The sequence below is a fragment of the Acytostelium subglobosum genome, assembly GCF_000787575.1.
Source record: "Acytostelium subglobosum LB1 DNA, scaffold: scaffold3, whole genome shotgun sequence".
NCBI lineage: Eukaryota > Evosea > Eumycetozoa > Acytosteliales > Acytosteliaceae > Acytostelium > Acytostelium subglobosum.
In genome coordinates, this window is record NW_012236529.1 from 811,135 (window position 1) to 835,824 (window position 24,690).

General features: G+C 45.4%; 7 protein-coding genes across 7 annotated transcripts; 6 read left to right on the top strand and 1 right to left on the bottom strand.

The window, feature by feature from the left end:
• Window positions 1-21: 21 nt before the first annotated feature.
• Window positions 22-2,754, top strand: SAMD00019534_018100 (hypothetical protein; the record flags this gene model as incomplete). The annotated part of the gene is made up of 3 exons (XM_012902401.1): window positions 22-55; window positions 141-1,384; window positions 1,447-2,754. 3 exons carry the CDS (start codon window positions 22-24, stop codon window positions 2,752-2,754), a joined length of 2,586 nt encoding a protein of 861 aa, XP_012757855.1.
• Window positions 2,755-2,994: 240 nt separating this feature from the next.
• Window positions 2,995-3,963, top strand: SAMD00019534_018110 (hypothetical protein; the record flags this gene model as incomplete). The annotated part of the gene is made up of 3 exons (XM_012902402.1): window positions 2,995-3,032; window positions 3,231-3,486; window positions 3,682-3,963. Coding segments are annotated over 3 exons (576 nt in total), but the record flags the coding sequence as incomplete, so codon positions are not given.
• A 469-nt stretch (window positions 3,964-4,432) lies between these two features.
• On the top strand, window positions 4,433-6,646 carry SAMD00019534_018120 (hypothetical protein; the record flags this gene model as incomplete). Its single annotated transcript, XM_012902403.1, has 2 exons — window positions 4,433-6,150; window positions 6,301-6,646. The coding sequence occupies 2 exons, from the start codon at window positions 4,433-4,435 to the stop codon at window positions 6,644-6,646; spliced, it is 2,064 nt and encodes a 687-aa protein (XP_012757857.1).
• A 1,288-nt stretch (window positions 6,647-7,934) lies between these two features.
• SAMD00019534_018130 (hypothetical protein) lies at window positions 7,935-17,515 on the top strand (the record flags this gene model as incomplete). The annotated part of the gene is made up of 3 exons (XM_012902404.1): window positions 7,935-8,453; window positions 8,528-10,846; window positions 10,913-17,515. The coding sequence occupies 3 exons, from the start codon at window positions 7,935-7,937 to the stop codon at window positions 17,513-17,515; spliced, it is 9,441 nt and encodes a 3,146-aa protein (XP_012757858.1).
• Window positions 17,516-18,180: 665 nt separating this feature from the next.
• SAMD00019534_018140 (hypothetical protein) lies at window positions 18,181-19,404 on the top strand (the record flags this gene model as incomplete). Its single annotated transcript, XM_012902405.1, has 1 exon — window positions 18,181-19,404. A coding segment is annotated over one exon (1,224 nt), but the record flags the coding sequence as incomplete, so codon positions are not given.
• Window positions 19,405-19,472: 68 nt separating this feature from the next.
• SAMD00019534_018150 (hypothetical protein) lies at window positions 19,473-20,111 on the bottom strand (the record flags this gene model as incomplete). Its single annotated transcript, XM_012902406.1, has 3 exons — window positions 19,473-19,715; window positions 19,781-19,965; window positions 20,039-20,111. Coding segments are annotated over 3 exons (501 nt in total), but the record flags the coding sequence as incomplete, so codon positions are not given.
• Window positions 20,112-21,925: 1,814 nt separating this feature from the next.
• SAMD00019534_018160 (hypothetical protein) lies at window positions 21,926-24,625 on the top strand (the record flags this gene model as incomplete). The annotated part of the gene is made up of 6 exons (XM_012902407.1): window positions 21,926-22,744; window positions 22,826-22,975; window positions 23,037-23,186; window positions 23,253-23,354; window positions 23,422-23,782; window positions 23,859-24,625. The coding sequence occupies 6 exons, from the start codon at window positions 21,926-21,928 to the stop codon at window positions 24,623-24,625; spliced, it is 2,349 nt and encodes a 782-aa protein (XP_012757861.1).
• Window positions 24,626-24,690: the final 65 nt, after the last annotated feature.

Genomic DNA, 24,690 nt, shown 5'->3' on the forward strand with positions numbered 1-24,690 from the left:
CACATACATACAAACAATACAATGGCTGACTACCAAGGCAAGCTCTTTGTAACTGGTATGTAAACATATAATTGATTGAATGAATGAATGAACGAGTTAAGACTAACAATCTTCCACAACATGTCATTGATCGATTGTAGTGCTACAGGCCCAGAACTTGGTTATTAAACAGGAGAAGTCAATGGCACAGGAATTGGCAGGTAGCTTGTTACAGGGTATACAAAAGATACAGGCATTCTCAAGTAGTAATGTGAAGAAGTTGGCACCTATATTCACTGCACCAGGTGGTAGTGAGTCTACTACATCTGCCACACCAACAACACCAACAGTTGGTATAATGGTCAGTGCAGCATTCGAAGGTGGTCATCCTGATGACACTGTATTCCGCACCACATTGTCTGGCAACTTGACCGAGCCCAAGTGGAACGAATCGCACACATTCAACGTGATCAATCCTTGCGCCACAATGCGCTTCCAGATCATACTCAAGTCCGAGACGGAGGGCCAGGACTTTTTGATCGGCACATCGCTCATGTCCCTGATCGACGAGGCACATCTCTGGGGCCAGAAGCCAGTGGCCAAGTGGATCAACATCACCAAGAAGGTCGTGGCATCCACCACAGACGACTCATCATCATCGTCATACACGGACGACGAGATCGTCGGCAGGATAGAGCTGCAGTTGCAGTACAAGTACCGCAATGTATGGGACTGTGTCTATCATGGCAAGCTGTTGCTAGTCGAGAACAAGTACGAGGACGCGCTGGAGCAGCTGACAGAGGCGGTCGAGAACATGCCAACCAATCCCCAACTCTACACATTGATTGTCGACTGCCACATTGGTCTCAAGAACTATGGCAAGGCCATCGAGAATGCCGCCAAGATCATCCAATATGATCACGGCTACACTGGTCTGCTTAAGGCGGCACGCGTCCTAATGATCGCCGGCCAACTTGAAAAGGCACAATCATTCATCGACAAGGCCAAGACCAAGTCGGACAACAGCGAGGAGATATACAACTCCCAGATGGAGCTTAGCCACTTGTTCGAAGTGGACAACATCAACAAGCTGGTCGATCAAGGCTCAGCAGACTTTGCCAAGGGTGACTATGTCGCCGCAGCGGCCTCCTTCACCAAGGCCATAGAGATCAATGCACATAGTCCAGTTCTATACGAGTTGCGAGCCATCTGCTATGTATGTGCCAAGAACAACGCGGCAGCAATAGTCGACACCAACAAGATATTGGAGATCGATCACAACTGGCCCAAGAAGAACAACACCATGAGTGGATACATGATGAAGGATGGTCAGATCAACGTAATGGCCAAGAAGCGATGGTTCGGGCTAAAGTCAATCTTTATGTTCTATTACAAAGACATCAACGTATGTATATATTCTGGAACCATTCCAGTGATGGTCATTCACTTACCCTACCCTTTGACCAGGAATTCAATCCACAAGGAGTGATCTGTTTGTATGACTTTGGATGCGCTCCCAAGCCCAATCAAAAGGAGAAGTTCCAGATCAAGACAAAGGACAGGGAATACTATCTGAGGGTGGACAGCAACAAGCCTCAGGAGTTTGATCAGTGGATCGCTGTGCTCACTAGGCTCTCTAGGACAAAGCCCAAGGTGCCCTCGTCAAGGGAGATCCAAGACGACATTATCTGGCGCAATATATATCAAAAGAAGCAGGGCGCCAAGACATCGTTCATGTTGCCCGAGGTGATGATGCTGCCCGAGACCCTGTTTGTCGAGTCTGGTCGCTTCGCCTTCTCGATCGGTGACAAGATCAAAGCCAAGTTGTCATCGGTGGCACAGGCTGACTGCACCATCACTGGATGGCTCTACAAGATGGGCGCCGTCAACAAGGGCTGGCAGAAGCGATACTTTATGATCGCAAACAATCAACTGTATTATTGCAAGATTGCCTCGGGAGAGGAGAAGCAGCCGCTGATCACACCAACGGGCATCTTGCCACTCGATGGCGCCAAGCTCGACGCCAGTCCATCGGCCGTTGCCAAGGCGCACGCGTTCATCATCATGACCAGTCTTCGCAGGAACTTCATCGTGGCTGCCGACTCTGATATGGACAAGGAGCGATGGCTGCGCGCCATAGTCCTTGCCAGTGGTGCTCCGTTGCCCGTGCAAGAGACCGACACTGTTGTAGTCAGCAGTGGAGGTGTTGGCGAGGAGGTACCAACATCAGACTCATTGTTCTCCAATCGAAACAAGAAGATCAAGTCACTGAGAGCGGTCCCCTCGGCAGATGATCAACTACAACAACAGCAACAGCAACAGCAACAATACAACAACAACTACAACAACAACAACCTACGAAGGATCAACACCAATGAGATGTCCGACTCTGAGTCCAGGTACTTTGCCAAGTTTGGACTGAATGGAAACACACAGGCACACGCTATAGCTCAAGCAGCACCAATCATCAAGTCCAACAATCAATCATACAACAACAACAATATTAGTGGATCACAATCAACACTACCATCAATGCCACCAACACAACAACAACCATTGCCATCATCATCATCTCCACACAACTCATACAGATCAATTGGAAGACCAGTGTCCTCTGAGATCCACAATGTACTCGATGATGACGACGATGATTACCACAACTCATCATCCAACGTCGGACTACTCAGTGGACATACCAAAGGCATCAACGACGATGTCGAGGAAGGAGGTGCCTCCAAGAGTAGACGATGCCAATGTGCCTGTACAATCCAATAAACTTAACAACCCTTGCTTGCCCTCACAACCATCACTCACTCGCTCGCTTCGAAGTTCATTCAAAGATTATTGAAACTATTATTTTTTAATTTTGTTTTGATTTTCGAACTTGGGTGCGGAGAGGGCGTCGAGTGTTCGTGCGACACACCTCCTGCGAGGCGAATAAGACTTGGCAGTTTGTGATGTGATCGCCCTTTTAGTCTGTCTATCCATCCTACCCATACAAGAACCCACACAAAGATGGCTGAACAAAGAGAAGTCGAGCTGTTCGGAAAATGGTAGGTCATCGATGATACATTAAGGATACACAGCGATACACATGACAGATGGATGGAAGAATGAATGAGTGGATGAGTGGATGATCATGTTGGAGACGAGGAGGATACGTCGAATGTGCGCGAGATAAGATACAGGAATTGGTCATGAACGTGATACTAACGTATCGCTCATTCAACAAACATATTCAAACAAAACAGGTCATACAGAGGAGTCATCTGCGCTGATATCTCTCTGCAGGACTACATGATGGTCAAGAAGGCCGCCTTCTTGCCACACACCTCTGGACGTTACAACAAGGTCCGCTTCAGAAAGGCTCAGTGCCCAATCGTTGAGCGTCTTGCTAACTCCATGATGATGTTCGGTCGTAACGCCGGTAAGAAGGTCATGGCTGTCCGCATCATCGAGAAGGCCTTCGAGGTCATCTTCCTCTTGACCGACAAGAACCCAATCCAAGTATGTAACAACACTCATCATCATTCGTTCATTCATTCAGTCGATCAAAGCATGGATAATACAACAACAGGAAGACAAACAGGATCGATCGAACGAGCGAGACATCAACATCATGAATGAATGAATGAACAGCTAAGACATCACATCTCGATCAATCACTCACATCTCAATCAATCATTCAATTCGATTAATTAGGTTTTGGTTGATGCCATCGCCAACTCTGGTCCACGTGAGGACTCCACCAGAATCGGTTCTGCTGGTACCGTCAGAAGACAGGCTGTTGATGTCTCTCCAATGAGACGTGTCAACAACGCTATCTACCTGCTCACCCAGGGTGTCCGTTCCTCTGCCTTCAGAAACATTAAGACCGTCTCTGAGTGTCTCGCTGACGAGCTCATCAACGCCGCCAAGGGTTCGCCAAACAGCTATGCCATCAAGCAGAAGGATGCTTTGGAGCGTACTGCCAAGTCCCACAGATAAGCATTGTATTTGTTAAACAAATTGGGTGTCATCTCCTCCCTCACAGCAGCTGCATCATCTTTGAACAAATAAACTATCTCTCTAGCAACCAAATCAATCAATCCCTAGGGGATACCAATCATTCATTAGCTGTTGACCACTACGCCGACCATGGAGTGTGATTGCCACCATCCAAGTTTTTTCTTGTTTCCAGTTCATCTGGAACCCACCCACATGATCACTTCATAATCATGATCATTCTTTGTTATAACAATGATGGAGAATGTACATAGTCTCAATCAATCAATAATCAATCATCAACTTTTACCAACCATACTGGAACCATCCCAACCCATCAATCAATCTCTATCGCCAATCAATCAATCAACCAAGGATGGAGAGGTCCACTATTATTAAGGTGTTGACTAATAGGACACTGCTTAGGACAATCACAAGATGTTTTGAAAGAAGATGTTATCGCAAGGAGATGTTGAGGAATCCAAATCATGGTACATTCTACACATACTTTAGAACAAAGTATCATCACTGGTCTGATGTGATTGATATCATTGAGAATGGTCACTTTGGTCTACTTCGTGATCGTGTCAAGCGCAACCTATTCATCAACGCCACAAAAAATACAATGACAGCAATGTGTGGAACAAACATAGATGATGTCACATTCGACGCTGTATACATCAAGTATCAAATGTACTTTAGGGACCCAGCGGCACTGGAGGAGGCAGTGGGCATTGGCAACATTCACATCGTGAAGACCCTACTCAACCAGAGGCAACCAATGGCATTCAAACGAGATTACAACTTGACCAAGTACGCATTCAACAAGTCACAGTTCAAGATGTTGATGTACCTGCGTGAGACTGGTGAGTTTGACAATGATAGACTGGTGGCGAACGATCACATGGAGTTGGCCAACAGCTTGTTCAAGACCCGCAATTCCGACACCATCAGGTACATGCTCAAGTCGCTTCCAGAGTCCTTTGTACTTGGTTCACTGATCAGATCGCATGCGTGCATTGGAGCCAATCCCCAAAATATAGTGATGACGGGCGACCCGGACCTCATCACTGAGCTGCTTGCCAAGGACATCGACAAGATAAGGATTGTGATCAAGTCAAACAACAGGTACATAGTAGACTACAAAGAGTTGAAGAATGTCACGCCAAGACAACAACTAGAGCACCTGGAGAGATTGATTGATTTTGGATTCATTCAAGGACGTGGCTCGGAGCGAGATCCCAATGCATTGCTCAAATGGTCAATGGACACGACTCACACAATCGCATTGTTGTTGGGTGACGAAGATGCTCGAATGATCGATCATATACAACGCGTGGACATTGGCAATGAGGCCAGGATGGTGTTCATCAAGATTGGTGAGATCGCCGCCATGGACAAGAAGTTGGGATACATATTCTTATACTACATCATGCGAGAGTATGCGTCTACAGGTGATTGTTTCCTCATACCATATCTCATGGATATCTGGAATCATACCGTTTGGAATGAACTCAACAATGGCACACTATTCAACAACATCACCAAGAATGGCACACTGACCCAGGCTCGAGTGGCAATAGGATACATCGAGAAGGGAGAGACGCATACGACCCCAAACAAGCATGTTGATGGCTACCTCTACTCACACTGGATCGAGTCCAAGAATCCAGACACTGCCATGTCCGTTATCAAATACTTTAACAATCATGGCGTGACGATCACCTCAATCATCGACACTCAGGTCGTCACCAATGTGGACATGCTGAACTTCCTCATGTCCGACCAGAACAAGATATTCCCATCATGGTATCCACGCAAGTTTATTGGGCGATCAGTACTTCAGGCGGCACTGGAGAAGGGATACCCCAAGTCAGTGCCTATGCACCAGGCGCAGTTCAACGCGAGGATTGCAGCAGCTGCAGGACGCCTGGACATTATCAACTTGTTCCTGGAATATTGGCCAGATCTCTTCACACGGGACCAGGAGTTGCAGCTGATGTGTGTGATGATGGGCAATGAGGAGATCAACAAGCAGCTGTCATCTAATAGCCTGGTGGACTTCACCGCCGATCATGTATGGTCATACAGTGGGGCACTGGGCGATCCTCAGGTGTTGGAGTTCATGCTCAAACATTGTACATTGGATAAGATCAAGTTGGAGAAGTCACTAAACTCAATGATAGAGTATGCCATAAGGCACAATAACTTGGACTTCATCAAATATTGCTATTTACATCATGATGGAATTATGCCACATGAACATTATCACAAGAGAGAGGTGGTGATTAATGGAAACACAGAGTTATTGGATCAATTATATCAAGTGTATTCCAGTGTTGGATTCCAACAAGATCACTTGGATGAGTTCATTGGATTGGCCGTCAAGAATGGTCATGTGGAGACATTGGAATTCATTTTAAGTCAACTAGTCAATAAGACTCGAGACCCAATCATAGAGTCAAAGTTGCGTCAATATACAACAATGTTGATCGATCAGTCTGACACTCACATGTTGCACTATCTTGTACATATTGGTGCGACGTTGGACACAAAGGGCATATACATCAACGAGTCATTCAGGAGCAACAAAACAATCCAGGCCATTATCGAAAGATACAAACAACAGAGATCCAAACCAAAGGCCATGGCAAAGGGTAGTCGGAAGGTGTTGCGCAAGTAATTAAGTGAGTTTATAATAAATATTGATATTTCTTCGTCATTGCACTGATTAATAAGTTTTATCTGTACTGGAATAAGTTGAGGATTGACTTTGAAGGAAGATGTGCTCTTCGACACCGAAACCCTCCTCTCCTTAATGTCAATCATCTTCCTCAGCCTGAAGAATATAGTGTTCCATCTCCCTATCCAGCTGGTGAAGAAGTGTGTATGTCTATGATAATATGTCCAATCCTTAACTTGTACTAACATATGTTAACAGTCTGTTTTGATTGGAAACATCTGGATCTAGATTGGTTGAACCGAAATCTTCATAATGAAAGTCTATGGTATGATTACAATTACACCAATATCGATAGTGTAACCTCGCTCTGTACTTCAGGCATCCACAACCTTTGGTCCATTGACAACTCCCCAGTTTCTTGGTATAATCGAAATCACTTGCTCTATTTCTCCTTCCACACTTTACGTTACCAACGCCACCTCCTTCTTCATCATCTTTGTGATCGTCGGTCATGTCATGATCTTTGACCTTTCCAACATTCTTCAATGTCCTTGGTATTGGTGAAGTGTTTGGTGCTACTCATGAATACTAAGGTTAATAAAATGAATAAATGAATGTCAATCCAATGACATACTTTGCATGAATGGAGGAGGTACACCAACATATATATCATTAAATCCACATTTTGGTATTGGATTCCTTCCAAATAATGGAATTGCTTTCTTATTTATATTTGGATCAGTATCAAATAGTAACAATGGAGATAATGGTTGTTCTAATGCTTTACAAATTGGTAATAACATATCACCAATCAAATAAACATTATTCAATATAACCTTTATCTTTTGTTCATTATAATGTATTATTGTTGATATTGTTATTGTAGTTGATTGTTCTTGAATGCTCATCATTGATGTATATATATATATATATATATATAAATAGAGAATTACTAAATGGTTTGTGGATGGACAAGTCTAAGTTTAGACCTTAGTTGGCCTTGGACCCAGTTCCAAGTAAGCATAAACTTGTGAAGATCACCCTTTTGTGGGACTTTGAAGGGTTTGAATCTGTTTTGTTCCAAAAAAGGGCATCTTGAAGAAGTAAACGAGCATCAAACACACACACATACACAACACAAATAAACAACATCAATGTAACTAACACTCACACCATTCATTCATTCATTATCATCTACTTCATCATCATCATCATAATCATCATCATCACCAATCATTATATATATATATATATATAACTAAATGATAATAATAATATAATAATAATAATGGTATTCGAAGGAATTGTTTCTGATGTTCTATCCCGTGTGTTGGGAGATTATATAAAGAACTTGAATAAGGATCAATTAAAGATTGGTCTATTCGGTGGCAATGTTGTATTGAACAACTTGGAGTTGAAGGAGGATGCCCTGGCTAACTTGCCAATCAATCTGCCAATATCAGTGGTCAAAGGCTTCCTGGGCAAACTGGAACTGCACGTCCCCTGGAAGGACCTGCGATCAAAGCCCGTCATCGTTGAGATCGAGTCCATCTATGCATTGGCTGTGCCAACGTCCAGCAACTACAAGTACGACGAGGAGACAGAGGTTAAGAAGGCAAGAGAGGCCAAGCGCAAGCGTGTCCAGAGCTACGAGCTCATGAAGACCCTGCGTGATGAGGCCAGCGAAGAGAAGGCCGGTGGCGATTCATTCGCCAGTCGTCTAGTCACCAAGATCATTGACAACCTACAAGTTAGGATCAAGAAGATACATATTAGATTCGAGAACAAGAGCAGTATTACAAATAGAGTATGTGTGTTAATCAAAGACGAAGATGGAGGATATTGCTCATGGTCTAACCTCCATTCCTTCTGACTCCAAAGTTGTATGCTGTTGGTGTCACACTCGATGGCATATCTGCTCAATCAACCGATGAGAATTGGGCACCAATGTTTGTGGATGGAAGAGGTACCAACACCAATACAACTCCAGACATCTTGCGCAAGTTGGCACAAATGAACTCGCTTGCAGCCTACATTGACGATGATGCAACATCTATGAGCGATCTTGACACTCAGGCATTCACAGCAGCCTTCCTCAATGCCATACCTACCAGCGAGTCGCCAACTACTGCTCTGCGCAAGTTTGTCTTCAAGCCAATCACATCGGAGCTCAAGGTCTCCGTGAACAAGAGCAACATTGTCTATGAGAAGAACATCCCGAGGATCACGGCCGACTGTGTCTTCTCGGATATCACGTGCGCGCTAGCTGCGCCACAGTTCCACTCGGTGCTCAACATACTCGAGTTCACCAATGACTTCCTGCGCGACATGAAGTACCTCAAGTACCGCCCACAGATCAGCGTCAGCTCGGACCCACGCGCTTGGTGGCGCTATGCCGGCGAGGTCACACTGGAGAAGATCAGACTCAAGCGATACCAGAGCTCATGGAAATTCTTCCTGGAGCGAAAGAAGGACCGCATTCGCTATATTGAGCTCTACAAGAGATCATTGCCCAACTGTAAATGGTTGACGCCACTGACCAAGAATGAGAAGACAGAGTTGGAGTTGCTCGAGGACAAGCTGGTGTATGAGGACATCATCTTTTATCGATCATTGGCCTACGCTGAGATCAAGAAGGAGTCGGAGAAGAACAAGATCAGGACCGATTACCTGGACACTAAGAAGTCTGAGCGAGGCTTCGTTCAGAACTTGTTTGGATGGGGTCAGCGCCAGACTGACGAAAAGGAGGCGCCGCTGGTCAACCTGTCCAACGAGGAGAGAGACGAGTTGTATCGAACGATTGAGTACTCCGAGGTGATCGAGTCAGCTGAGGAGCCTCCCGAGTGGGTCAAAGTTGTGGCTGACTTGGCGATCAAGTCGATACAGGTACAGCTGGTCGAGAACGACACACCATTCGTCCATGCAGCGCTGACATCATTGGGTGCGTGTCTGAAGCAGAGGAAGGAGGGCATTCAACTGTTCGCCAGCCTCCATCAAATCGCAGTGTTTGATCAACACACACAGAACACCCTCTATCCCAAGGTCATCTACTCCACCTCGTCCGACAACAACAACAATAACAAGTTCTTGACTGCAGCCGTCGACACTGGACCCTCTGACAAGACAATGGACGTGTCTGTGGAGCTCAACGTCGAGCCACTACAAGTGGTCGTGTCTAGAGACCTGGTCATGAAGATTGTGGACTTCTTCAAGAGTCCAAAGTCAGTCGATTTGTCCAACATCTCCAACATTGCTGGCGACTACATCGACAGTGTCGCCGAGAGAACCAAGATGCAGCTTCAGAACGCACTGGACACCCACAAGGTGCTGGGTCTGTCGGTGAAGATTCAAGCGCCCGTCATTATCCTGCCCGAGAGTGTCAAGACTCCCACGGCCAATGCACTCATTCTCGATCTGGGCAGTCTGACGGTCAAGTCCGACCCTGCCAATCAGAACATCAAGGGCAAGGTGGTGTCGAACACATCCGAGGAAGGCTTCTACGACAAGTTCAACATCTCGTTGGAATCGATTCAGTTGCTGTTGGTCAACGATACCAAGTCATGGAATGACAAGAGGGTGCAGATTGAGCAGAAGACACACATAATCGACAAGTTTGATGTGCACCTCCAGATACACTCGTGTGTGCAGCAAGACAGCATCACATTGACTAAGCTCAAGGTGCATGGAGAGCTGCCTCAGCTGAGCATCTTGGTCTCAGACTCCAAGATCAAGCAGTTGCTATGCATGGCTGAGACCATGGCCGCAGATTGGAAGCAGCCCGCCCCAGCTGTCTCATTGGCAGATCATCCAATTGTGCCCTCGACAGTGGTCACCAGGAGCAAGGTTATTGATGTGCTATCACAACAATCTGACGACCAGAACAAGGCTAGCTCAAGCTCAATCGAGACTTTGATCAATCATAAGAAGATCAGCTTGCACTTCAAGGTCACAAGGATATCGGTCACAGTGTCACGTGAGTCAATCAATCTCATATGTCTCTCTGTTCATGGATTGGATGTAGCATTCGCACTGAGGACATTTGATGCAGTTGGCAAGGTCAAGTTGGATCGTCTCGACATTGATGACCTGTACACACAGTGCAAGCTGAAGAAGCTAGCAACCTCCAATCCATCAAAGGACCTTCATGGCGTCTCCAACAACACATCACTTGTCCAAGTCAACTTCAAACAATTCCAACCAGTATGTACATTCAATCAATGTAGAGTGATGACATGACTAACAAACAACCCTCTCAACTATTCCCAGAACTCTCCGGAATACAAGAAGATTGATATGACGTTGGACGTCAACTTCCAATCATTCTACTTGGTCTGCAATCCAATGACCATCAAGCAACTGCTCATTCTTGCGCTGTCCTTTGAGTCCAAGAAGTTACCTGATGTGTCTGGCAAGCCAGGCAATGCCAGTCCATCTATTGCCTCGCAGCCCACCACACCTGCCAAGCAATTGGCAACACCAAAGAAGAGACTTCCAAGTGAGTTCATCGCAATCCAGGTGACAGCCAGCATCAATAGTTTAGGAGTGCTGTTGAACCAGGAGGATGACAGTCGTCTTGGTGTGTTCTCAATCAATGAGATCAACGTGTCCACCACCATGTTCAAGGACACCAGGATGTCAGTAGCCGGCTCATTGGGTAGCATTGTTGTAGAGGACCTCACCGATACCCCTTCGCTCTACAAGAGAATCATTGCGCCACACGACGAGCATGAGTCAATGCTCAACTTTGGATTCAACACACATCCCAAGCACCTTGCCAACTACAGTGGCTTTGACAGCTCGTTCAACGCCAACATCAAGTCAATTGTGATCAACACTCAGCTTGGATTCATCATGCAAGTGCAAAGCTATGTCCTGGGAGGCATGCTTGACCCGATCCTGAACAAGCCAAAGCCTGCGATTGCTGAGACTGGACCAAACAAGGACAAGGAGGACCCACAACAACAACGTGTGGACCTTGCCCAGGTGGTCAGTCGTTTCAAGCTTGATGTGGTCGTCCAGACACCAATCTGTCGCATTCCACAGTCATCTACATCGTCAAACCTTCTCAATATTGAGTTGGGCAACATCATCGTGTCCAATGGATTCATTGACCATCAGGTTACCAAGCAGCCAATGGACATCATGACTGTGCGTCTTGAGTCGACCAACATCACCATCGTGGAGAATGAGAAGCAGACCAGCTTCCTCAAGAAGTTCAACTTCAACGTTGGCATCAATCGATTCCTGTTGCCCAATCACAGCATTGATGTGGAGGACCTGCTCATCGACCTGAGCGTGTCCAACATCAACTTCATCCTGACACAGGACCAGATCGAGTTCTTCCTCACAATGGCTGATAGTCTTGTTAGGGAGCTTGGTGATGCGACCAAGAAGCATTCGTCAGCAATGCCTCCTCAAGCCACAGCACTTCCCTCCTCTCCACCAGGCACTCTGGAGCCAATCAAACCAATGGGCAGGGACCTGCTGGTGCTGAAGCTTTCGCTGCCAAGCATTGGCCTGGCCATCCAATCTCCCGAGACTTCCATTGCCACACTCGAGTTGAAGAACATATATGTTGACTTTAGGACGTCATTGAACCAACGCACCAAGCTGCAGGCGACACTCGAATCAATCCGTGTCACAGACGACCGTGAAGCCTCTGAGAACATCTTCAAAAATCTCCTCGAGAACTACCCGACCAAGAAGGGAACTTTGGTGCCATTCATCCACTTTGGCTACATTCGCGACAACCTCTCAGGTGACCAGTTGTTGAACATTGAGGTCAACAAGCCATGTCTGTTCGTCTCGCCCACACCATTCATCATGATTGCCGAGTTCTTCATGCAACCACTTCAGGCACATCAGAAGAAACAACTACGCGTGCCAGAGCCCATTGCTGATGAGGCCTTGGCAGTAGCAGTTCCAGAGCCAGGTGCAGCGGTCGTTGTTCACGACAAGGAGCAAAGGGTGCCCACGATCACACTCAACTGCTCGCTAAAGGCCGAGATGACTCTGGTTGAGAACGAGACACAGCCAAACACAAGGTGCATCACAGCCAAGACCAAGGTCAAGGTCACATTCAAGCGACTATCGAACGGCGCTGAAGAGGCAACAGTATCAGTAGTCAAGACCAAGGTGGACATATTTAGACCATCAGATATGTCCGACATGGAGCAGAACACAGCGCAAGGCTCACAGCGCCCCGTTCAGATCCTCAAGCCAATCGAGATGCTTCAAGTCCAATACTCCAAGTCATTGGACACCCTGACCCAGAAGTGGAAGCAATCGATCAACGTCTCATCAACAATCATCAAGCTGTTCTTCTCTTACGATGATATCAACACAATGTTGAAGGTCGCTCAGAACTTGAGTGCACAACAACAGCAACAACGACAACAGAAGTTACGAGCTTTGGACAGGTCGCCTTCCTCTCTGAGCGTCAGCTCAATGTCATCAATGGCGTCCAGCGCCAACTCTGACTCTCTGGCCACACAGTCAGCATCGACTGCACCCTCAGACGAAGAGAGGATATATGACATTAACGAGATACTTGACTTTAAGTGCCCATCAATCAGCATCCTACTCATCAACGAGTCATCTAACATGCACCTGCCCATTGCAGAGCTGTACATCAAGGAGCTTGGCGCAAAGGTCACCAACTGGTCGTCCAACATGGAGCTCACAACTAGCATTGCTCTCAAGTCTGATTACTTCAACGAGAGCATCATGAAGTTTGAACCATTCATCGAGGACTGGTCATTCAGGGTCGAGCTCAAGAAGGATGGACGAAAGATGCGCGCTGCATTCATCGCTACTCAGTGCATGCTCAATGTGAACATATCACACGCCCTGCTCCAAACATTGGCCACAACCGTCACACTGATCAAGGCCAAGGACAAGGAGAACAACACATCCCTGGGCAAGAGTCTCATGACTAGCAACACATCACTGGCAAAGTACATGAAGGAGGAGAAGAAGAGACTGCCAAGCATAGAATCACCAACATCTGCTCGTCGACTCCAGGACAAGTTCCAATCGCACTGGATCATGAACATGACAGGTGATATGATCGCCTACGAGGTGTTCATTGAGTCGGAGGACAAGCACGACCCGACCAGGATCACACTCGAGAACGATCAATCGCAGCCCATCCACATCAAGACGTCAAAGAGCCGTGAGGACTCCTCGATGGGTACCAACGCCAAGCTCAACATCTTCTTGCCCAATGGCTCTCGGGTAAGCTCGGTGATGCTGGATGCCATTGGTCATCGACTCTATCCACTGGAGATCTCACAAACACATCAAGAGGTTGATGTAGAGTGTCGTCTACAACGCGATGGCAGCAAGATCATCCACATTCGCTCATTGGTTGAGTTTGTCAACTCATCATCCCTGCCCATCCATGTCAAGTGGGACGAACAACCCAACGACAAAGCCGTGGTCTTGCCCTCTAGTGGTCGCTGCTCACTGCCACTCAAGTGCTTCAACAGCTTCAAGAAGCTCTACATCAAGTTGGTGGACTCACATCATTGGTCTGATGCAGTTGTCGTTGCCGACCTGCTGGCAATGTTCAAGAAGGATCGCGAAAAGGAGAAGGCCAAGGACAAGAACGTGATCAATCGACCCAACAGCCGAACGTTCAAGATAGTCGATCGTGCTGACAATCCGGCATACATGGCCATATCTGTGGTCAATGAGAAACACCAGTTTGCGCCACATATCATCCATGAGAGCAAGGATTTCCAGACGATATCATTCTTGGCCCCTGTCCAAATCGAGAACCTGCTCCCAATCCCATTCACATTGTCCATCAACAAGACGGCAACCAAGCTTGAGAGTGGCAGCAAGATTGACGTGTTCTCATACATCCCTGGTGGCGCAGCTCTCAGCGCCACAATCTCTGGCATTGACCACTTCTCGGACGCCACTCAATCACTCCTATCTGGCGACTCGTCGTCCGTTGCCAAACACTTCAAATTGCATGGCAGTGGAGGAAGCAAAGACAGCCGTGAGATTGTTTTGGAGATTGAGAAGATCGAGGATGTCAAGGGTGTGAGGATGCTCGCCATCTACTGTCCCTACTGGTTGGTCAACAACTCCATGCTCGACCTCGTTGCCAAAGGTGATGGATTCACTGTGGACATTCCAACCAATAACTACTCAGTCATGAACTCGCCAATTCTCTATCATGACAGCTCTATCCGTTTGAGAGTCAAGAGTGACGCCAGTAGCAGCAGTAGCAGTGGCAGTGCCACCAAGTTGAAGTACTGTGCATCGACACCCATTGTCACAGTTGGACACACTGGATCACTTAGTCTACCCAGTTCCAATGGAGACAAATCCTATGCCGTATCATACACTGTGGACTTCTGCCACAACAGCAAGTTTAGATTGAGCAAGGTTGTCACATTGTCTCCACGCTACGTCGTCCAGAACAAGCTGGACTGTCCCATCCAATTGTATCAGACCACCAAGCCAACCAGCAAGGAGTTGATGCACTTGCAACCGAATGAGTTCAAACCACTCCACTGGCTGCCATCCGATGAGGACGAGCAGAACCTCTGCTTCAAGACAGCAAAGTCACGCGATATGTCTGGTGCCTTTGCCATTGACATGGTTCAAGACCTTGTGCTCAGACTCCGTGGTCGTTCAGTTGCCGATGACATCATGGCCAACATCAGCATCAAGGAGGAGAAGGGTACCAACTACATCATGATCAATCACATCAGCATCGAGCACCCGCCCTACCTCATCCAGAATGACACGCCCTTCAAGATATCATATCAGCAGAAGTGTGATAAGGAGAACCCTGCCGACCAAGATATTCTTGAGCCTGGCCATAAGCGACCATTCGCTTGGGACGACCCCTCTGGCGCATACATCCTCAACGCATTCGTCGATGGCATGCCACTAAAGAAGCAGCTCAAGCTCAAGAAGATCACGTGTTATCGCATCAAGTGGGAGCAGAATCACTCCATCTACGTGACCATCACGGTTGAGCGATCAAGCCGCGTGGTTATGTTCTCCACACATAGCCACAAGTTCCGCCAGGTCAAGAACTGGAAGGAGAACTGCAACACCAAGGTGGACAGCGAGTCGTCTGCCATGCAGTTGTTCGTGCGCATGTCTGGCATAGGCCTGTCAATCATCGATCAGACGCCCAAGGAGCTATGCTATCTCTCACTTCAGGAGCTGTTCCTTCAGATGGATCAGTCCGAGTTTGAGCAATCACTCGAGGTCAAGATTGGCGACATTCAGATTGACAACCAGTTGGTGCGCACAGAGTTCCCCGTCCTGCTGTACAGCGTCAAGAAGCCAGACAATCCAAAGGACTTCCTGCACATGTCAGTCATCAAGTCGTCCTTTGACGACATTGATCACTTTAGATACTTCTCCATACTCATCCAAGAGATGATGCTCGAGGTTGAGGACCATTGGCTGAAGCAGGTACTGGACTTTGCCACATCCCTACCCGACTTTAACAAGAGTGCATCGTCCGCTCAGTCACAGGCATCCTCTGCACAGTACGACCACAGTGATCTGTACCCTGTGTTTGACTTGAAGCCACCCGCTCAAGACTCTTCTTCATTGAGGATGGTTTACTTTGCCCTGCTGGTGCTCAACCCCATTATGGTCAGCATCACACTCTCACTTCAACCTGACGGTCTGTTCAAGACGGACACCAAGATCCTGAGCTCCATCGAGGGACTTGGCTTCACGCTCACCAAGCTAGACCGCGCGCCAATCTCACTGCAGGGTCTGTTCATGCAGCATCCATTCTCGTCCTGGAGTACCCTTATCGACAAACTCAAGTCAACATACATCAAACAAGCGTTGCGACAGTTCTACAACATCCTTGGCTCAGTCGATGTGATTGGCAACCCAGTCGGACTCTTTAGGAACTTTGGCACAGGTGTCCAGGACTTCTTTGTCGAGCCCGCTCAGGGGCTTGTCGAGTCGCCAGCAGCATTCGGCAAGGGACTGGCCAAGGGCACGACCTCCCTACTCAAGAACTCTGTCTATGGCACATTCAACTCAATCTCAAAGATCACTGGCACAATCGGTTCAGGAATCGCAACACTCTCCTTTGATGACAAGTATCTCCAGGAACGCAAGGCACAAAATGCAAAGAAGCCCAAGCATCTTGGTGAGGGACTGGCAATGGGTGGCATCGGTCTTGGCAAGGGACTATTCCAAGGTATCACTGGCATCGTCACCAAACCAATCGAGGGCGCCAAGAGAGACGGAATGGCTGGACTGGCCAAGGGACTGGTCCAAGGTGTGGTCGGCGTTGCAGTCAAACCAGCCACGGCTGTAATAGACATGACGACCAAGGCCACTGAGGGCATCAGGAACACGACCAATCTACACGAGACCAAGGACAGGAGCAGGCCACCCAGATACTTTGGCGCTGATCAACTACTCAAACCATTCGAGATGGACGAGTCGACTGGATGGTTCCTGCTCAAGTCAAGTCACAAGGGCAAGCACTCACTGGACAACTACTTCTGGCATTGCGAGGTCAACGATGAGTGCACGATCATACTGTCAGATCAGCGACTGATCTACCAAAAGACCAAGAAGAGCATACTTCAGAGCAACTTCCTCTTCCAAATACCCTACACGTACATCAGTGCCAAGGAGACAATGTACGATGACAAGAGGAAGGGAATTGTGTTGAAGATGCACACGCCAATTGATCTCAGTCTGATTGAGCGATCAGTGACACTCAAGCTCATACCTGTCAAAGATGGAAATATCGCCACTTTATTCAAGGTGAAGCTAGATTATGCCATGGCGATGATGAATGCACAACCCACAACCATTACATCACCAACATCATCATCGTCGGCAACCAACAAACAATAGACTATTTCCATTGCATGGTCAAACTAAACTAAAAACGACGATTAGATTGCAAGATGGTGGATCATGAGTTGTTCTTCTTTGCTGCAAGTGCAGTCAAAGGTGGGGGGTTGGCATTCATTCGCCTGTTGTCATGCATGGGCTCAAATTAATTAATCACGTTGCGGGTAGGGAGATGTGTGATAGGGTGTTGGGGTGAGGTAAGGTCCCTTCCTTTGATTGCAGCTACAATAATCACGCGTCGCACAATTAAGCATCGCACCGTCACCTTGCATTCATTCATATATCATACTTTCACTCTCTACTCCTACATACATATATGTACATAAAACAATTAAAGAGTAACTAACTAGAGAATATTTATTATACCTTTTAGTTAATTTATTATTAAGTTGGATAGCTCATTCAATCAAACAATATCAATCAATCAATCAATATCAATCAAATAATCGATCAATATAGGTAATAGTCAATTTATAATGTTGTCACTGTAACATTTGTTGAAACAGTAGGACGATATTCCAAACTACTGTTACTCTATCACAAACATCATTCATTCAATCAATCAATCAAACATACTCAATCAATCAAACATACTCAATCAAACAAACATCATTATAATTATACTCCATTAAACACAACAACAACAACAACAATAGAATAATAATATGCATTTATATCATAGAGGTACAATCAATTATACACTACCAGTGTTATTGATTAATAAGATACTGTCATTGGTGATACATAGCTTCAAGGTGAATCAATCATTGTATGGACCAGTGGAGACCACCCGACATATACTCAATCTGGCATTGATATCCAAGGAGTTCTTTCATTTCATCTCGGCACACTTCCAATCGATCAACCTATGCAGCATGAACAAATCATTCTCCAACTTCCATGTACATCAATCCAACCAATACTGTCTGGTCAAGATGATCACACGGCTCGAGATCAACTCGATTGGCCTCGATGCATTGGTCAGCGGCCTTCTAGACTATGACCATATGGGCCGATCGTTCCTCGCCACCATTGAGCACCTGACACTTCGCCACGACCTCAAGGTCGGTCAGAGCGATGTGAACATCGTCGTCGCCACGCAGCAGATGAAGAGCCTGCGATCGCTCAAGTTCTACGACATGACCTATGGACGCGTGCGCTGCGACCTCTTGCTCTCGTTCCATTGTAACATTCACAAGATATCGTTGCACAACGTGGCCGACACTCAGAACATGTCCGCCTTCCTTGAGATGCAGACCTCCATTCATTCTCTAGCCCACCACTCCAACTTCTCAAACATGACCGACGCGATCAAACTCCGTCTGGAGCGGGTGCTCGTGTGCAACCAGGACACTCTGACCAAGCTGACGCACTGCTTTGGATACCACCTCCGTCTGCCGCCTCGCGAGCGCATCAGCAAGCTCTCGCTGCTCTCGGACAGCTTCTCGCCCAGCTCGCCGCAGTTCATCGAGTATCTGCACCGGACGTACCATCTGCGCAAGCTGGTGCTGACCTTCTTTGGCAACTACTCTGACTACAACCTGTCGCATCTGAACAACTGTGTGTCGATCGAGAAGCTAAAGCTGCACATTCACAAGTACGACACGCGCTATGTGTCGATCATCTTCTCGATACCATCGATCAACAAGCTCATAATGTCCATCTATCACAAGGATCAGAATGAGGTGGTCTCACTCGATGACAACTACACCGTCAAGGCCATTGGCAAATCATACTCAAGGAAGCAATATGTAATCAAACGAACAACTCCGCATCCAAACAGCAGCAGCTTGGTCATGGCGCCTCCATCCCCATCATCAACAACGATATATATTCCAGAACATCCAACATCTTTCCAGTCACAACAATCGAGTGTCAACACAACATTATGAGAGACCAGGAGGTTCCAAACATGCTGCTACGGCAGAATGATTTATATAAAGTCATTATATTATTATATGTAGAAGTTTGATAATCTTATACGATCACCATCGACTAGACCAATATCTATTGGTGATCTAGATCTATCGCTTATCATTCCTTTGCGACATAGTATATATCTTGGCCATTGAGTACAGTGATCCTCACACTGCATCTCACTAGTATGTGTACATATACCATAATGCTTTGTCAACTCCTTTGAAATATTATTGAATGGAGTATATCTACATATAGTCAATCTGACTGTTTGTGAACTTGCCTGTTTAGTAGTAGTATTAGTTAGTATGAATGTTGAGTCGACGAATATTATTAGGCTGTACATACGAAATGGAATCCATTAAACTTTAGGTCGAATGTTAATGATATCATTGAGACAGACTCGATGTAAGAGTCCTTCCAACTCTTTGTCTCCTCCTTATTTGTAATTGAATTGTTCAAACAATATAATCTCCAAATAAATTCACTATTTCCAATCCTATTCATTAGTTTAGATACTAATGCCATATTATCTATTTGATTGATTGATTGATTGATTTATTATTAGTTTAAGGAATTGATCAAGATACCAATCGAACAACTTACACCAATCTTTGACATTGTCAATATAATGATACAGTGTTACAAGTAACTCTTCTGGTAATACAGTTAAATGCATTATATTCTAATTATTATTATTATTATTACAAGTAATAAATTTGTATATATTTAAAGGGAAGTAGACTTTAACGATTTCATTTAGAATGATACGTTTATATTCAAGTAATAATCAACCACCATCCAAGAGGAGGTTCTACAATGACGGTTATCGTTAGACCGAGAACAGTCGATTGATTTTGGATTGATTCTCTCTTTAGGCCCCAACAACCACATCACCCACAACCACTCTCTGTCTCACATCTTCATTATTATCTCAATTAACAATAATAATATTAATTTTTAATTATTGTTTCAGTTCCCGATTTATTGAACACCACCAACTAAAGATTCAAATCTAGTAATAACTATTCCTTTTTTATCTGTTCAAAACATATATTAATTAGACCCTATGTTGTTTGGGTGCCGAAAGCAAACAGTCAAACTTGACACGACTTTAGTGTAGCATGAGTGTGTGTTAGGTTATGGGCAAGGAAAGGACAACACGGTGATTGTCCAGACACTTTGAAAAACTCGAAAACCTTCTGACTGTTATCTTTTGGCTCAGTGAGATATGTATGATGAATGATTAATGATCAAACACACACTGATCGGTTCAGTGATCGTGTGTACAGCGGGCATTCTTGGTCCAGCCTAAACCCACACATATTCAATATTCCCGCCCGTAACTCAATAGCATTGCTTCAACTTTGACTAATGTTTGCTGTGTCTCTCTCTTTCGCTCTTTCTCTACCCTCCCTCACTTTGGTGTAACACGCTCATTGCTCAACTGTATCACCTATCTTTATCCTTATCTTTATCTCTCTTTTTAATGTTATGTTTGCATTTCTCGATAGTCGACAACAAACACCAAGTAGGCTGATCTACTCTTTCTTTCGTTCGTTCGAATAATCAATCAATCATATACACAGCTAGTGGCCACTTCAACAACACATTCAACATCAACAAAATACATTTATAGAATATACAGACAGACAGACAGATAGATAAACATATATAAACAACACACAACTGTAGTAATCCAGGAATCAAAAGTGAATCGGTAAGTGTAGCTAGCCAATGACCCATCGCCAGTCAGCCACTCCAACATCACACAAGTGCAAGAACATTCTTGTAAGAGACACAATGAGCATAACGCAACGAATGAATGAATTCATTGGCATTCTTTATCCAAAGATACATATTCATTCCATTGATCACTCACTCACTCCATCATTCACACTTGAGAGTGAGACAAACACACAACACAACACACACCAACACTGTTGATCAAAATACCACCACAATCGATCTTAAATCTGAACGAACAGATACAACACATCACCACAACCACCCACCCACACACATACCTCTTACCACCATGTGTTTGTTGCTTATTTGGGTTGACCAGAGAGAGAGAGTGTGTGTGTTCCAAATTTGTACATTGATCCAGAGGACTGCAGTTAGAGCATGTGTTTGTTTGTGATAACACTAGTGATTGTGATGGATTGTTATTGATTATATGTTGGTTGTGGTGTAATGGTATTAGTAGTGCCCCTCATTGTACAAGTAATATATGTTTATGTTTATGTTTATGTATATATTTGATTGATTAACATATATAGTAGTAGGTAATTACATCTCTCTCATTCACTCAATCGATCAATCAATCACTTACAGTCAGGTGACTTCAATCCATTTCATTCCATTCCTTTATATTCACTTCCAATCACATCCAAGCAATTACTTTATTTATTCATTCATCCAACCAATCAATCATCCAATCCATATCATCTAATCAATCAAACAAACAAACAAACAAAGATGTTGTCCACAATGCAACCAAACACTGACACTTTACCACCTAATGGTGTCGCTCCAATGTGCAGAGGTGAGAGTATTGTAGCAAGGAAAGCAGCATCAATGGTATCATCCATAAAGGACCAACAAACAACTCAACAAGATGTTGATCAACAACAACAACAACAACAACAGGCACTGTTGATGGCGACCATGCAGAGTCGCCAAGAGAGATTTCGAAGAGCTGACAGCATAGCCATCTACAAGTCCAAGCGTGGCATGGTTTCACAAGCAGTATATGACGAGCCCCAAGTTGACGACGACCAGGAAGACGACTCATATCTCGAAGAAGATGAACAACATGCTACATCAACATCAACATCCACGACCACTACCATGGCTACCACCACGACTACGACGGACGCGCAGACTCAGGAGCAACTGGAAAGGAACCCACTGTCAATTTCACAAGACCCTGGATTGATGATGAGATCTCCATCATTTGGCTCGGATCAATCAGAGATTGGCTATGATGATCATCCAGTGTACAAGACAATTTCAAAGCCATACGATTCTGATCTGGTCAAGCCAATCACCAGTCCAATTCCCAACAGACCAGTGTTCCAAGTGGATACTTCGGCTGAGCACGAGCTCATCAATCACTCACTGATCGCACTGCGTACATCGATCAGAGTCGGCAGTGATGACATCACATCCATGGATCAAAGTGAGTTTGAACTGATCAAGCGTTACAAGATATCAATCGCTGAGAAGAAGACCACTGTCAAGGACTTTGCCCCCAACGTCTTCCAAGACCTTAGAAACAGAGCTCAAGTACATTCCACTGCATTCTTGGTATGTGTGTCACTAAATGGAATCATTCCAATCAATCATCAGTTACTAATTCCATCATTCAACTCAAATAAACAATATTAGAAATCCTGGTCATCATATGTATCGAGCGAGACACCATCCAAAGTACCAAACACATTCACCATCTACTCATCAGACAGAAGGTACATACTAAGGACAATATCCAAGTCACACTCGATCAAGATAAGAAAGTTACTGCCTCATTATTATAACGTATGTCGTCCTGTCATAGCCGCGGCGGCACAACCTATACTGACAGACACACATACTTTAGTACCTGGTATACAATCCCAATGCAATGTTATCACGCTACCTTGGACTGTTCAGAGTTGAGAAGAGACAAAAGCAGAACTTCTATGTTGTACTATTATTGAACCCATTTAACACCTGTTGCAATGTCGATCAGGTCGTATCCACCAAGGCTGTAAGTATTACCTTTCATTGATATTGATTGATCGATTGATCGATTGACTAATATGTGTTATTCCAGAATGGTGCCGAATACCTAAAGAACAAGCTATCACACCGAAAGATTCATCTGGATCCAACGCTAAAGAGTGCACTCTATAAGCAGATGGAGAAGGATTCAACTGTATGTCCATTGCAAACATCTGCCATGATTGGAGGTGCACTGACTAACAATCAAACACACAATTTAGTTTCTTTCATCACATGATCTAGTTGACTATAACATGATCATTGGAATCAATAGAGTGGACAGTGGAAATGAGATGTTGGAGGTGATCAAGGAGCATGATCCACTGCCAATCATACAGTTTGATACGCCAATCATCACAACCACTACCACCAATCATACTGATATGACCATGTCCAGTAGTCAAACATCCAATTCACAATCACCAAACAACTATGTGGCGCCGATCATCATGGATGCATCCTCATCATCGTCCACATCATCATCAGCATCCTCGTCTGCCGCCAACATCTCTGGTGAGCTTTCATCATCACTTGATGGTGGCATGTCATCCAACAACACCATCGTCGACCCAATCAAGACAAGTATGATCCATCACGCATCATGCATCACAATCAATCACATATTTACCATACCAACACTCATTCAAACAATTTACAGTTCCACGTCTTTTGTTCTTCCTGGAGGAGATTGAGTGCATTACAAAGTCCAATAACTACTCGATTGGCAAGTCGCTGAAGAGGTCGTTCATATCACTGCCGCGAACATGGTCATTCGACGATGTTGTTGATGATAGTGACATGCTGAATGCGACCAAGACACCACCAGCCATCCCAAGCTCACCAACGGCCAGTGCACCAAACTCACCAGGTCTCTTCACATCTGTGCCCAACGGTGGTCTCAGCAGTTCGCTTCAAGTACCAATGGGTCTATCAAACACTCCAGTGTCACCACTGGTCATGTCCTCATCCAGTGTCCTACTGGGCTTCCAATCCAATCGTCGTTGTAAGAATGGCTTCTACTCTGACAATGGCCACGAGATCTATTACTTTGGCATTGTGGATATCTTTGCGAGTGTGGACGTGTCGACAACAACAAATACCACAGCCACCTCGACATCGACATCATCATCGGCGACATCATCACCAGCTTCATCATCACCTGTATCAGCATCACCAACATTGGCACATAAGAGAGCATCCTCATCCACCGCCTCGTCTTCATCACCACTGTCACTTGTGTCCAAGATGAAGCTACAGACCTCAGCATTTAGCAGCAGTGCCAACACATTCCTTCGCAAGTTCCTCACCTATGCCAAGAGTATCATGTTCATGGACACCAGTGTACTGTTGATCAACAGCAGTACCAGCAAGAGTATGAGCAACCTGTTGCGCACAAACAGCACCGTAGGCTACTCTCCAAGATAAACCAAACCAAATAAATCATCTGATTGATTTATTTCCGGCATAGTCGACACATGTCATTATTATTG